Source organism: Eriocheir sinensis, chromosome 51, assembly GCF_024679095.1.
Source record: "Eriocheir sinensis breed Jianghai 21 chromosome 51, ASM2467909v1, whole genome shotgun sequence".
NCBI lineage: Eukaryota > Metazoa > Arthropoda > Malacostraca > Decapoda > Varunidae > Eriocheir > Eriocheir sinensis.
Window position 1 is genome coordinate 12,226,894 of NC_066559.1, and position 16,127 is coordinate 12,243,020.

At 44.8% G+C, this 16,127-nt stretch overlaps 1 protein-coding gene across 5 annotated transcripts in view; it reads right to left on the minus strand.

Moving 5' to 3' along the window:
- The window catches only part of LOC126982751 (dynactin subunit 1-like), a 145,763-nt gene that overhangs the window by 11,676 nt on the left and 117,960 nt on the right, over window positions 1–16,127 (minus strand). For all 5 annotated transcript variants that reach the window (XM_050835075.1, XM_050835079.1, XM_050835076.1 and 2 more), the window contains 3 exons: window positions 12,974–13,179; window positions 6,987–7,115; window positions 4,313–4,468 (listed from right to left, as the gene is read on the minus strand). In XM_050835075.1, coding sequence (XP_050691032.1) covers window positions 4,313–4,468; window positions 6,987–7,115; window positions 12,974–13,179 — 491 coding nt within the window. The remainder of the gene's footprint in view (window positions 1–4,312; window positions 4,469–6,986; window positions 7,116–12,973; window positions 13,180–16,127) is intronic.

Genomic DNA, 16,127 nt, shown 5'->3' on the forward strand with positions numbered 1-16,127 from the left:
AAGGGGAGTGAGGGTGGGGGATGCCGTGACAGGGAGGACAGTGGAGGAAGGGAGTGAGGGGTGGGTGATGCAGTGACAGGGAGGACAGTGGAGGAAGGGAGTGAGGGGTGGGTGATGCAGTGACAGGGAGGACAGTGGAGGAAGGGAGTGAGGGGTGGGTGATGCAGTGACAGGGAGGACAGTGGAGGAAGGGAGTGAGGGTGGGTGATGCGGTGACAGGATGGACAGTGGAGGAAGGGAGTGAGGGGTGGGTGATGCAGTGACAGGGAGGACAGTGGAGGAAGGGGTGAGGGGTGGGTGATGCAGTGACAGGGAGGACAGTGGAGGAAGGGAGTGAGGGGTGGGTGATGCAGTAACAGGGAGGACAGTGGAGGAAGGGAGTGAGGTGGGTGATGCAGTGACAGGGAGGACAGTGGAGGAAGGAGTGAGGGGTGGGTGATGCAGTGACAGGGAGGACAGTGAAGGAAGGGAGTGAGGGGTGGGTGATGCAGTGACAGGGAGGACAGTGGAGGAAGGGAGTGAGGGTGGGTGATGCAGTGACAGGGAGGACAGTGGAGGAAGGGAGTGAGGGGTGGGTGATGCAGTGACAGGGAGGACAGTGGAGGAAAGGGAGGAGGGGTGGGTGATGCGGTGACAGGGAGGACAGTGGAGGAAGGGAGTGAGGGGTGGGTGATGCGGTGACAGGGAGGACAGTGGAGGAAGGGAGTGAGGGGTGGGTGATGCAGTGACAGGGAGGACAGTGGAGGAAGGAGTGAGGGGTGGGTGATGCAGTGACAGGGAGGACAGTGGAGGGAAGGGAGTGTGGGGGGGGTGATGCAGTGACAGGGAGGACAGTGGAGGAAGGGAGTGGGGTGGGGGATGCAGTGACAGGGAGGACAGTGGAGGAAGGGAGTGAGGGGTGGGTGATGCAGTGACAGGGAGGACAGTGGAGGAAGGGAGTGAGGGGTGGGTGATGCAGTAACAGGGAGGACAGTGGAGGAAGGGAGTGAGGGGTGGGTGATGCGGTGACAGGGAGGACAGTGGAGGAAGGGAGTGAGGGTGGGTGATGCAGTAACAGGGAGGACAGTGGAGGAAGGGAGTGAGGGGTGGGTGATGCAGTGACAGGGAGGACAGTGGAGGAAGGGAGTGAGGGTGGGTGATGCAGTGACAGGGAGGACAGTGAAGGAAGGGAGTGAGGGGTGGGTGATGCAGTGACAGGGAGGACAGTGGAGGAAGGGAGTGAGGGGTGGGTGATGCAGTGACAGGGAGGACAGTGGAGGAAGGGAGTGAGGGGTGGGTGATGCAGTGACAGGGAGGACAGTGGAGGAAGGGAGTGAGGGGTGGGTGATGCAGTGACAGGGAGGACAGTGGAGGAAGGGAGTGAGTAGGGTGATGCAGTGACAGGGAGGACAGTGGAGGAAGGGAGTGAGGGGTGGGTGATGCGGTGACAGGGAGGACAGTGGAGGAAGGGAGTGAGGGGTGGGTGATGCAGTGACAGGGAGGACAGTGAAGGAAGGGAGCATTATTATTATCATTATTGTTATTATCTTTACATGTATCAGCTGATGAGAAGGCGGCCAATCATGAGGCGAGAATCCTCGCACCAATCAGGAGGTGAGACTGCTCGTGCATGCTCAGAGTGTGCGGGGAAAGAGCTGCATGCAGGCCCTCCCGTTTACTTGCTGTTCTGGCAGCAAAATGGCATCTGCTGATCTTCTGAGGACGTTTACTAACTGTTCTGGCAGCAAAATGGTATCTGCTGATCTTCTGAGGACGTTTACTTGCTGTTCTGGCAGCAAAATGGCATCTGCTGATCTTCTGAGGACGTTTACTTGCTGTTCTGGCAGCAAAATGGCATCTGCTGATCTTCTGAGGACGTTTACTTGCTGTTCTGGCAGCAAAATGGTATCTGCTGATCTTCTGAGGACGTTTACTTGCTGTTCTGGCAGCAAAATGGCATCTGCTGATCTTCTGAGGACGTTTACTTGCTGTTCTGGCAGCAAAATGATGTCTGCTGATCTTTCTGACGATATTTAAACATGCATCACTAGCTGTTCTGGCCGACGAGCTCCTTGCAACAGAGGATGAAAAGGAAGCTGCAGTGGTTATGGTGGCACAGAGAGCTGAAATGCAGTGGAAACACTTATATGTGTTTGTTTGGGCCGCCATATTTGCTCATGACTTCATCACAGCCCGCTGCAGCTCGGTTTGGAGAGGTGGAGCGCCTTGCTCCACCTCTCCAAACCGAGCTGCAGCGGGCGGTCCGAGTTGGCAACTCGGGCTGCGGCGTCACGCGTTTGAGAGGACCCGGGGCGGTCCGGGAGGCCTGAGTTGCTCTCTCAAACGCACCCCAGGGGTATTTTAGCCAGTATACAAGCCGAGTGGCTTAAAATTATTCAATCAAAGGGCAAAAAATGCCGACCAGTGCACTCGGGATAGAATGTTAAAAAAAAAAAAAAAAAAAAAAAAAAAAAAGTGTCCGACTAATCCGATATCCGGCTTATCTGGGTCCGACTTAAGTGGGGTTTACTGTATAGCATTTCTTTCTCTTTATTTTTGTTATTTTCTGTTAGAATTGATTGTAACTGTGAAGTACAAATGCGCGAAAGACACACTTACGTTCTTACACAATAATAATGTTGAAAGTCAAATAAGACACCGTATCATATACGACCTACATCCAGAAAACTATCGTACAATATCCGTGAAGAAATAACTCATATGCTGGCTAAAGCGAGCCAGGATGCAGTACAGGTAACTCTCGATTTACGCGAGTTTGGTATACGCGTTTTTAAAATAACGCAGGGTCCAAAATCAAAATAAATGTTTAATTTACACGTTTTTTCCACTTATACGCGATATTTTATGGAGTGGCCACCATATGTCTCACGCAACTGGACTCACACGGCGCCGCGGCCACACAGTTGAGCTCAGTTCTTCCCGCCACGCTACTCAACAATAGGGGTGGGCAGGTACCAGTACCAGACTGCTCGGTACCGGTACCAATACTAGCCAGTCGCTCATGGTGTCCCTCATTTCTTCCTCACGCGAGTGAGGCTGAGACTGAGTGATTGGGTGGATATCTCGGTGATACGGATATTCTCTCTCTCTCTCTCTCCACTAAATGAAGTGAATATTTATTTTTCAACAGAAACCTACCTCTTGTTTGATTTACGTTGTTTTTGATTTACGCGACCTCTTCAAGGATGCAATACTCGCGTAAATCGAGAGTTTCCTGTATACGCATCCTCGGACATGGTACGGGGCATGCAAGGACGCAGTATGCGAGTTCTCATGTTGAAGGGGTTAACAGTTCAGGAAATCGAGGGCTGAGTGTATTTCTGAAAGTGAACTGGACTTTACTGACTCTTCTGTCCTCTTTATATCTTATAAATTGGACAGAAGAGTCAGTAAAGTCCGGTTCACTTCCAGAAGTAGACCTGACTCTTGATTTCCCAAACTTAACTGTCTTTGAAACACTAAAATCTGGAAATGCTGTTAAGATTTTTTTTTGGCACTATGTAGGCCTGTATTTTTAACCTGTGACAATGAAAAATGGATATTTCTACAGAAAATGAGGCTGTTTATGAAAGGTTAATGTATAAAGAAAGGAAGAAATAAATGAAGAAATGCATATAACTACTCCGTTGAAATGAGTGGTCCTGGGCTGTGATGTAGGTGGGCATTTCAAATGAAATTTGGAAATTCACAACCAGGCATTGCTCACTGATATCTCTCTCTGTGACCATGAAGGACTCTACAGTAATTGTTAAGTGAATGAGAATGTTTCATTATTTTATAAGAAATTAAATGATTTTCCTTAGCTATGTAAATAAGAATGTCATATTTTGGTGAAGGATGAACATACCACCCGCACCCGTGAATATCTTCGTGTTCCACAATATAACCTGTCAGTCTTCCAACACTCTCTAGCTTATTCTGGTCCTAAAATTTGGAATTCTGTGCCAAATCACATTCAACTATTACCAACATTGCATACATTTAAGAAACATTATAAACAGTATATTCTTGTTCAGTATCGATAAAGCTACCTGTATCTAATGTATATGAGTAGATTATTATGTTCTATGAGGGGTAAATATGTATTATGCAATGAATTTTTTTTTACATACTATGAGGGGTAAATATGTATTATGTAATGATTTTTTTTTACATATGTATGTCTATTGGCGACTAAACTAAAAAAATCATATACATGCTGCCCAAAAAGCAAGATCTGCTTTAAATGGGCTGCTTACAAATTACTAAATTCATTTTATCCTTACTATAAAACCATTTTTTGTAAGCATAATAAAATGTTTCAAGTGTTTACCTGAAGAACAGCAATTTGGGTACGGAGTGAGTTTAGTTTGTTGTTCTGGAATATGAGGTGATGGGCTGGATCAGCAGTGGCAGTCGTTGGGATGGACGCTGGCTTCCGCTTGCTCAGGTCAACCACTGTCACCCCAGTCATGAGTGCATTCACTTCCTGTAAGGATGGAGGAGTGTCAGTTAGATATGTTCGTAGAGAAGAGGGAATGCTGGAATATTAACCCGGTAGCAGCGGGGATCATGTATGTTTCTTAATGGTCCCTCCAAGCGAGAAAAATGAGAAAAAATCACCCCTCACACAAACCATTTCATAATATATATCAAAGCATTTGTGATCAGATTATATATCATCTATTTTGGGGGGTTTATAAAATGGCACAAATTTGGCCCGTCGCTGCTACACGGTGAAGCCACAAATTTGGCCCGTCGCTGCTACACGGTGAAGCCACATATTTGGCCCGTCGCTGCTACACGGTGAAGCCACAAATTTGGCCTGTCGCTGCTACCGGGTTAACAAAATGATTGAGTTAAAGATAAACTGCTGATTGCTACAGTGAATAAATTTATGAGAGGTAGAGAGTATCAAGTGGGAAATATGATTGATATAATGAGTAAATTGATATATGAGAAAGAGCACCAAGTAGGACATATAGTAGTAATAAATTTTATGTGAAATGACAAATTTAATAAGGAAAGCAGGAAGATTAGAATGAAGAGAAGGAATCTTTCCCTTTCATAAATTCCATCACTTGGTATATTTAATCGATGGTTCTCAGCCACTCCAATTCTTTCTGTACACAGTAAGCCCTCCAGTCTGGTAAATAATTGGCCCCAAAAGTACAAAAAGCACTTGGTTCTGTAAACCGTGAAGATGGTAAAATATTGTGTTGCACTGGGACGTTCAGTTCACCAAGGACAAGACACTATTTCGTTTTAAAGATATAAGTGAATTAGCTGACTGGAGGAAGTGTGTGCTGTACCCAATCGCTTCCTTAGTTAACCCAGGCGCTCCCATGGCTTGTGGATATTTAGGTGACGGTCTGCTTGTATCAGAGCTCCTTACTGCTCAGTGCCTTGGTCTGTGTAAACATGTTTGGATGAAATTACGAGGGAAACTTTTGGAATATACCCCAAATATCTGTAATTTCAGCTTATCCGGCACCTCTGAATCCCTGCCGTTGTCGGATACTAGGATTTTATGGTACGGTAATACCTCGGCTTACGAGCATTTTGATTTACGAGCAAAAGAAAATCATTAAAAATGCCTTGGTTTACGAGCAGTGACTTGGTGTACGAGCATCCTGCTTGTACGAGTCGAAGAAGTGAGAGTGGGTTTACATTGTTCGCCGTAAGACGAGAGCGTTCAGAGCGGAAAACAATGGGAATAGGGTCTCAAGCTGGTATCACACTGGGCCTTTTTCCTCGAACTGCATTGGCAGTAGGCACAACAGGCAATTCCAACTTTTCTGGGTGTGCGTCATGTATGACCAAGGTCTTGTTCTTTTAATATTCCAAGTTTGGATTAAATTGGATAATAAACATGCATTATTAAAAAAAAAAAACTTACGTTTCTGTTTGTATTTTTTTAGTAAGTAACACATTTTCACACAAGCACTGATTCCATTGAATTTGTCAAGCTGAAAACTTTCTATTGATGTATGATGATAGTGCTATGTGTGTTTTTCATTGTTTTTGCTATGCTTGACTTTGAAGGCCTCAAAAACTAGGAATTTGGCTTGTTCGCCCCTTGAGCACTAGACGCCTCATATGCAGCTACCACCTGACGTAGTGTTGGCTTAATGTAAGACATTTTGATGAGACTCACCATTGTTCCTCAAGGGTGCTGAGCCCATTGAACTGATCTGAGACTATCACTGCATACTCACAGGCACATGTCAAGTCCTTCAGTCTCTCAAGATAGAAAACAGTATGGTTACATCTTGAGATTCTTCTTGAGTTGATATGAAGTTTGAGCATTGCATCAAGTCTGTGATCAGTTGCAAAAAATTGCACTCTAGAAAACTCTGCAGTTCTGAAGGATCTTCCAATGAATGCTTACAAGAATATGATCAATCTCCTTAGCTACCCCTTCAGCGTTGGGGAGGCGGTGGCTGAATGGATAGCGTGACGGCGCCGCGTTCAGGACGACGTGAGTTCAATCCCTGCACGGTGCCAAGCTGGGATTTTTCAGCCGCCGCCGAGTGGCTTAAAACTACCCACATGCTGTCCAGAAGACCACCTATCAACCTGGACTCTAGATTCTAGGATTAAAGATGAGCTCCAGGAGGGCAGCATGAGCCAATGCAAGATGGCGCCACTATAAACATTCGCCTGCGCCAGAATGGGCTGGGCCAACCATCAGGCCCCACCGGGAAGAAGCCTTGGGCTGACCATTAGGATCCACTGGGAAGAAGCCTACCGGTGCAATAGGCCACGACGTAAAAAAAAAAAAAAAAAAAAAAAAAAAAAGCAGCAGCAGTGCATCTCTGGCCTCTGGTACCAAGAACCTTTGGTGTTCCTGATGCCACAACCAAGGGAGCCAACACATAACTCATACCCAACTCTGTCAGTGCCAGTAGTAGAATTCAAATTTGCAAGTAAAAATACATAGGAAGGAATAAAGGTAGGTATGCTTGAATGTAAGTACAATGGGAATGAGTGGATAGTTTATTTACCTTTTGCAGGGCTGAGGCCTGGCGCATCAAGTGGTTGATGTGATCAGTGGAGTGCTTCCCTTCCATCTCTACGTCCTCCTTGCTCACATCCCGTTTCTCCTCACCTGGCAGAGTGCTTAGTTTCTGTACCTTCAGCATCAGCAGTATGGTAAAACAGGTAGTGTGGCAGATGCATTTGGAAAAAAGGAAGAAAAAAGATCATCATCAAAATGGGTATGGAGAAGTGCAGCAAAATATCTATATATCTATATATATATAAATCTATATATCTATATATGCAGTCAGCGCCCAAAGTGATGGTGCAAAACACCCAGCGCCATCACTTTGGGCGCGGAACAAACCACCCTCTAAAAACAAGGATCAAATCCGCCGATTTTGTTGGCGCGGAGATGATGGGTTCAGGCAAGTGACCTTGAGGCCCTCACCATGTGTTGCTGTCTCAGTTTGAGGCGTTACCTTATATGGACTCCATGTGTCTGAGTGTCTATGCTGCACCGCGTGTTTTTTGTTGCAAAGTGTGCATTGCTTTCCTGTCTTGTGCTTGACAATGGGACCTAGGAAAGAGCTGAGAAAAGAACAAATTTCCTCTATATGTTCCCTGAGCCTTGGGGGAAAAGGAAATAAAGAAATAGCTGCCATCACGGGTGTGGCACTTCGTAGTGTGCAGCGTTAGACAAAAAAAATGTAGGGACGCGGGAGATGCTGTCTCGCCGCCACCTAAGAAGAAAAGGACAGGGAGACCTCGTGTCACTTCTACGAGGACCCTGAAGGTGCTGAAACGTCAGGTGGCCAATGAGCCTCGCATCAGTGCAAAAGAACTGAAGGAAAAGAACCCAAGGCTCCTTCAGGACGTCTCAGCGCGAACTATTCAGAAACGCCTTCATCACGACCTTAAATTCCCGTATCGTGCACCACGAAGGAAGCCCATTTTATCAGCAGTACAAAAAAAGAAAAGACTTTTGTTTTGCCATTAATATTTAGCCTGGGATTCAGAGAAGTGGAAAACAGTTCTGTGGTCGGATGAGGCAACTTTTACAGTGACTGGCAACAGAGGAGGGAAAGTGAGGTTACGTCCTGGCTCAGATCCTTATCTCCCTAAGTACACTGAGGGAAGTGTAAAACACCCATGCAGTGTGATGGTATGGGGAGCATTTGGGTATCATGGCACTGGGACTTTAGTAGGGCTGCCAAAAAACCTCACTGTCAACAAAGAGCATTATCTTGAGCTTCTTGCTGACAATCTAGAGGACCGTTTCACAAAATGCAAAAATGAAATATTCATGCAGGACAGTGCACCGGCTCCCACCGCCAAATTGATCACAAATTGGTTTGAGTGGGTCGACATTGAATACATTAAAGACTGGCCAAGTTATAGTCCCGATTTCAACCCAATCGAGAACATCTGGAGCTTGATTAAGCGCTGACTACGAGGCCATGACACCTCCACAGTGGATAAGCTGATCACCCACATCCAGGAGATCTGGGGAAACCTGGAACCTTCCTTCCTCCAAAACCTGGCTTTGTCGGTTCCAAAACGTCTTCAGAGTTGCCTCAAGAGGAAAGGGAACCCAACAAAGTATTAGAGGTGAGATAAGTACAGTATAAACATTTTTCTTATCTATTTTTCATGCGTTGTGAAGCAAAAAACATGACACGCCATCACTTTGGGCGCTGACTGTAGATGTTATTTAAGTTCGATTGGTTATATGCATATTGATATATCTATATGAAGGTTTAGAGTGTAATCACTGAGAGCAGATGAGTCAGAATCATCAAAATCATCCAAAAAATCAGCATCTATATCCTCAGCTACCAAAGAGGTCATTTCTTCCGTCTTAAGAGGTCTCTTTTTCCTTGACATGATAGACTAATAATAAAAGAAAATAGAAAAAAATGCAAAAATTCCCAGTGTTAGCTGATGTGCATAGCACATCCGCCACCGACAAAGCACAAGCGGTGACTGTCTTTGAGAGGCAATGTTGGTAAGTGTCGGGGTTTGAGATGCCAAATAACGATTTATTTTGTTAATTTTGTCAGTAGTAAGGAATCGTCTATATATAGACCATGCTACAATGTACAGTACCCTCTCCAGTTTCGCGTTATCCGAGTTTCACGATCCTCGAGTTTAGCGCTTCGTCCTAAATTCTTACCATCATGACTTTCGCGCATTACCGCCACGAGTTTTGCAGTGCTTTGACACGTACGGGTCACGTCTACCTACCGTCGGCGTCATGCATGCTGCCTTAAAAGGCGGTGTCCAACCATTGGGGCTATGGGCAACTGTGGTTGCAGAGAAAGCGACAGATGTTGAGAGTGTGTGGTAAGGTGCGGGGCGAGGCTAACCCCGCAGCCGTCACAAGGTGCCGTTGTAAAGGCAATACCTCCGACACCATCACATCACATCACTACCCATCGGCCAGTTTCACGTGGAAATACTATAGCAGCGATCGCTGCCATTGGTAACGATCAATACAAACAAAATGACTGTGAAAGTGGCCCTAAGTGCATGTTGTGAAGTATAAAAGTGTGGAGAAGGAGGAACTAAGAAGCGATACAAAGCATTACAGGTCAAAAGAAGAAGAAGAAGGTCCACTATACACTGGCCGGTGTTGCGAGAAATATCTCCCTGCTGAAATTATTCATTCTGCTGTCCACCACGCATGCGCGCTGTGGGAATACACAGCATTAAAAGTGTTAATTTGCTTGGATTTGTTCTTTTTGGTCCACTTGTGGTCTTTGTGAGCGGTGAGGGAAATATGGAAGCAGTAAGCAAGTTGAGCCTCTGTGAGCTATTTTGCGATTGCGGCGGCAGTTTACGTTCAATAGGCATTGACAAGTCAATCATGATGTTAGTGATTTAATGATTTATAACAGAAAGAGTTAGCAGATTATACCATAACACACAGAAAACTACCAGAAGCCATAGGTTTGTCCAACTGTACCACGGGTGACCGCGAGCAACCGCCCTTACTGTAGCAGACGACACCACGTGGATCACAAGCGTGTATTCAGAACTGCCAGCCAGTTGTAAGGCAGCCACCTTCAACTGGGGCTTCAGAACGACCTGTTCTCACTTCCCATTTTCTGCCTATTACTATTTTCAGATAACAAAGTAAAGTCGAAAAAATTGTGATATCAAGGGAGTAAAATCGAAAAAAAAAAAAGCAATTTTTTTCCATGGGACGGAACCAATAAGCACTTTTTCATGTATTTCAATACCTCGAATTTTGTGATCCTCAAGTTTAGCGTTATACCTTCGGAATGAAGCAAGTGCGAAACTCGAGAGGGTACTGTAGTGTGGGCAAATGAGAGCAAATGTCTATATATAGACGCGCCGACAAAAAGTTCCAATTTCAAAACGTCTATATATAGATCCTCCGCCGGGAGGGGGTTAACTATTTCATCATATCCTTATCCATGTAGTGGAATGCTAATCCTATATTTCTCACCATTTTATATGTATCACCAAATATCCTATTAACATGACTTTCAGGCAGTTGATTATCTTGTATTGTCACTCCCAGATCTCTCTCTTCTTGAACTTTCTTTAATATTTCTCCATCTCCCATTTTATGAGTCCATTTTGGTCTCCATTCTTTCCCATTTCCATTACATGACATTTTTTCACATTGAATTCCATCTTCCATTTCATACTCCATTCCAAAATCATGTTCAGGTCATCTTTCAGAATTTCAGTCTTTACTGTTTCTTATATGTCTCAGCAGTTTTGCATCGTCTGCAAACAGGCTCATATAACTGCTTACTCCCTCTGGCATATCATTTACATATACAAGGAAAAGTAATGGTGCCAATACCGATCCTTGAGGCACTCCACTATCTACAATTCTCCATTCCGATTTTATGTCCTTTACCACTGTTCTACTCCAACCGCGTTGGCAGTAGGGGCAACCGGCAACTCCAACATTTCCGGGTGTGCGTCACACACGGCAAAGGTCGGTTGCTCGTGCCCACAATGTAAACAAAGCAGTCGTTCTGTATCGACATGGCATTGTCTGCTAAATTAAGGGCTGTCGCTACTTGTGCTGCCGTATATTACCCAAGTTATGGACTTGTTGCTGCAGTTAATTGGAAGAAGTGGTTGTGGGCACAATTATGGCTTCAAAGACAGGAGGACAGGAATGTTTATCAAAACCTCCTCAGAGAACTGTGCTGTTGAGACTGTTGTGGCGACTTCTGCCATCCCCATGTTGTGAGGCATCCCATCCTGGTTGTGCATGCACAAAACCCAATGTTTACTATCAGTGTAGATATTGTAGATTGTCCAGGCATGATAACTTTTATGAGAGAATGGCTAAATTCCAGGGTGAAATGGACCCCGTAATAGACATATAAGGGGTGCAGGTCATCACATTTCTCACATTTACTGACATACAAAACATGCAGGTTATCACATTTTGCACATTTATTGACATACAAGGGGTGTAGGTTATCATATTTATCACATTTACTGACATACAATGGGTGTAGGTTATCTCACATTTATCACATTTACTGACATACAAGGGATGCAGGTTATCTCATTTATTACATTTACCGACATGCAAGGGGTGCAGGTTATCTCATTTATCACATTTACCAACATAGAAGGGGTGCAGGTTATCTCATTTATTACAATTACCAACATACAAGGGGTGTAGGTTATCTCATTTATCACATTTACTGCCATACAAGGGATGCAGGTTATTTCATTTATCACATTTACTGACATATAAGGGGTGCAGAAATAAGCTTTGATATTTCACACATTTTTCTAATTCAAAACGTTCGTCATCATTTACTTTTATAAAAACAAAAATAAACTTGGGTGGGACAGATCACAATAGGCAGTCGACAAAAGACGCAGTACCGTGCCAAAATTAATCCATCCCGTGTATGTAAACAAAGCCTGCATATGCGCAATCAGGATGGGACGCCTCACAGCACGGGGATGATAGAAGATGCCACACCGGTGTTGTGTTCCTGAGCCAATAAATAGCCTTCACATAGTTATTCATGGGCAAATTTATGGGATATAGCATATTGCTATTTTCAAAAAACAAAACTGTCTTGATGTGCATATGCAGGCACGTAATTTTGGCAGATTTTTGGAGGGGGCTAGAGTGCATCATAGGTTAATGTGGGGGGAACTGGCAAGTGAATTGAGCATAGCCATGATGTCGGGGGATGCATGAGAACAGCTCTGTTTATCAATAGGGGAGCTGGCAAGTGAAGTGAGCATAGCCATGCTGTCTGGAGATGTAAGAGAGCAGCTCTGATTATCAACAAGTCTTTGTTTGTTTACATTCGCTTCTGAGCATGCATAGTTCGCGGGAGGACAGCTAGGAACACAACATTGGGAGTCCTACTACAATTTTCATACAGTGGAGAAGAATTTTTTTTTGAAGTGTGGTTCCACACCATGGGGTGTTCTCTTATCTTGTCAATTAAATAGTTTACAAAGCAGCTCTGCCAAGTTCACTTTACGAGTCTCTTGATGGGCCATCTTCCACTACTCCTCACTCCTCAGCCAATGCTGTCGTCTGTTTACCTACAGCCATGCAGCTGCTCGTACTCACAAAAGTTTTCCATTCGTATGGACAACCAACAATTTGCTCCCAGTTGGGAATACGGGCCTGTAGCCCCAATGGTTGTAGGAAAACGGTCAGTTTGCCACTGCCTTTTAAGGCAGCGCACGTGATGCCGACAGTAGAGAGACATGACCTGTACCTGTCAAAGCAGTGTGAAACTCGGGGCAAAAATGAGTGAAAGTCAGGATGGTAAGAAGTTAGGACCAAGCGCGAAATTCAAGGATTGCGAAACTTGGGAGGGTACTGTAGTCACTAATTCTGTGCATTGCTTACATAGACTGTCCATAATAAAATTACTAAGAGAAACATAAAATATTATTAAAATATTAGTCATACTACCAATATATTAACTAGTATTATGTCATCTAACATCCCCATCATTGATATCATTCCACCTACCCTGATTGGTTTGAGGCCAGCCAGCTGGCTGTGCATGTGTTGTGCAGTGTTGCTGTGCATGGCAGTCGTAGCATGGTGCAGGGCTGCCTTTAGATCAGTAATCTGCTGCAAGAGCATTGGGGAGTCACGCACCATGCCTCCACCTGGCACAGAGGGGGAAACTCCCCCAGCGGAGGGTGTTGTCGGAGAGGAAGGAGATACCACACCTGAAAAGTTATATAAGTGGGCTATTTTTGTATTACGTATTTCTAAAACAAGTTACTAAAGCTCCTTTGGTTATCATATGATAAAATTAAAGACAACTCTTTTCTTAAAATCTTGAAAAACCTTGAAAATTTTGCATATTGTGAATCTACAGAATGTGGGTGCTTCCATAACATCTGAACAAAGTTAATCCTTCTGTATAAAGTGGGGCCTTGTGTCTAGTGATAATAAGAGACTGAAACAAGCTCGCTAGTTCTAAACCTGCTACTTTAGGGGCAAACTTTAACCCGGTAGCAGCGATGGGCCAAATTTGTGGCTTTACCGTTAGCAGTGACAGGCCAAATTTGTGCCATGATTTAACCCGCCCAAAATAGATTTTTTTTTTTTTTTTTTTTTTTTACAGCAAAGGAGACAGCTCAAGGGCACAAAAAAGTAAACATTAATAATAAAAAAAAGCCCGCTACTCGCTGCTCCTAAAAAGAATCCAAAGAGGTGGCCGAAAGATAAGTCAGTTTCGGGAGGAGAGGTGTCCTGATACCCTCCTCTTGAAAGAGTTCAAGTCGTAGGCAGGAGGAAATACAGATGAAGGAAGATTGTTCCAGAGTTTACCAGCGTGAGGGATGCACGCGTGATGATGCTGGTTAACTCTTACATAAGGTTTGGACAGTATAGGGATGAGCATGAGTAGAAAGTCGAGTGCAGCGGGGCCGCGGGAGGGAGGCATGCAGTTAGCAAGTTAAGAAGAGAAGTCATCTTGGAAATATAGATAGAAGATAGAAGAGGCAACATTGCGGAATTTAAGAGGTAGAAGACTATCAGTATGAGGAGGAGAGCTGATGAGGAAGAGCCTTTGCCTCCACTCTGTCCAGAAGAGCTGTGTGGTGGAGCCCCCACATGAGATGCATACTCCATACGAGGCGGACAAGGCCCTGTATATGGACAGCAACTGTGCAGGGAGAAGAACTGGCGGAGACGGTACAGAACGCCCAGCCCCGAGGAAGCTGATTTAGTAAGAGATGAGATATGAAGTTTCCAGTTGAGATTTTGAGTTAAGGATAGACCGAGGATGTTTAGTGTTGAGGAAGGTGATAGCTGGGTGTTGTCAAAGAATAGGGGATAGTTGTTTGGAAGATTGTGTCGAGTGGATAGGTGGAGAAACTGTGTTTTTGAGGCGTTGAAGGACACCAGGTTCTTCTTGCCCCAATCGGAAAAAAATAGTAAGGTCTGAGGCAAAGCGTTCTGCAGCCTCCAGCCTTGAGTCGTTAAGTTCCTGAAGGTGGGTCTTCTATTAAAAGAAGTTGAATAATGCAGAGTGGAATCATCGGCGTAGGAATGGATAGGACAGTTCGTTTTGGAAAGAAGATCATCAATGAACAACAGAAAAGAGTGGGAGATAGGACAGAACCCTGTGGGACACCACTGTTAATAGATTTAGGGAAGAACAGTGACCGTCTACCACGGCAGAACTAGAACGGTCAGAAAGGAACCTGGATATACAGGTACAGAGCCAAGGATCGAAACCGTAGGAGGGTAGTTTAGAAAGCAAAGATTTGTGCCAGACCCTATCAAAAGCTTTTGATATGTCACGCGCAATAGCAAAAGTTTCACCGAAACGGCTAAGAGAGGATGACCAAGAGTCAGTTAAGAAGGCTAGGAGATCACCAGTAGAACGCCTTGCGGAACCCATACTGGCGATCAGATAGAAGGTCAGAAGTGGAAAGGTGCTTTTGAATCTTACGGTTAAGGATTGATTCAAAAGCTTTAGATGAACAAGAAAGTAAAGCAATAGGACGGTAGTTTGAGGGATTGGGCGGTCACCCTTCTTAGGTACAGGCTGTGTGAAGGCATACTTCCAGCAAGAAGGAAAGGTAGATGTTGACAGGCAGAGGCGAAAGAGTTTGACCAGGCAGGGTGACAGCACGGAGGCACAGTTTTTAAGGACAATAGGAGGCACTCCATCAGGTCCATAAGCCTTCTGAGGATTGAGGCCAGAGAGGGCATAGAAAACATCATTTTGAAGAATCTTTATAACAGGCATAAAGGAGTCAGAGGGGATGAGTAGGAGGAATATGCCCAGAATCGTCCAGAGTGGAGTTTTAGAAAAGTTTGAGAGAAGAGTTCAGCCTTAGAGATAGATGAGACGGCAGTGTTACCGTCAGGACTGAGGAGTGGAGGGAAAGATGAAGAAGTGAAGTTGGAGGAGATGTTTTTGGCTAGATGCCAGAAGTCACGGGAAGAGTTAGAAAGCAAGGTTTTGACATTTTCTATTAATGAAAGAATTTTTGGTTAGTCGGAGAATAGATTTGGCACGATTTCGGGCAGAAATGTAAAGTTCATAATTAGCATTAGTTTGAAGGCTCTGGTATCTTTTGTGAGCTACCTCTCTATCATTGACAGCACGAGAACAAGCGTGATTATACCAAGGCTTTTTAGCGTGAGGAGTAGAGAAAGAACGAGGAATGTATGCCTCCATTCCAGAGACAATCACCTCTGTGATGCGCTGAGCACACACAGAGGTCTCTATCCTGGAAGCAATAATCATTCCACGGGAAATCGGAAAAGTACATCCTCAGGTCGTCCCACCGAGCTGAAGCAAAATGCCAGAAGCATCGCCTCTTCGGTGGGTCCAGAGGATGTACAGGAGCGATAGGACAGGATGCAGAAATAAGATTGTGATCGGAGGAGCCCAACGGAGAGAACAGTTTGACAGAATAAGCAGAAGGGTTTGAGGTAAGGAAGAGGTCTAGAATGTTGGGCCGATCTCCAAGACGGTCAGGAATACGTGTAGGGTGCTGGACCAACTGCTCTAGGTCGTTGAGGATAGCAAAGTTGTAGGCTTGTTCACCAGGATGGTCAGTGAAAGAGGATGAAAGCCAAAGCTGGTGGTGAACATTGAAATCTCCTAGGATGGAGATTTCAGCGAAGAGAGTGGGTCAAGATGTGCTCCACT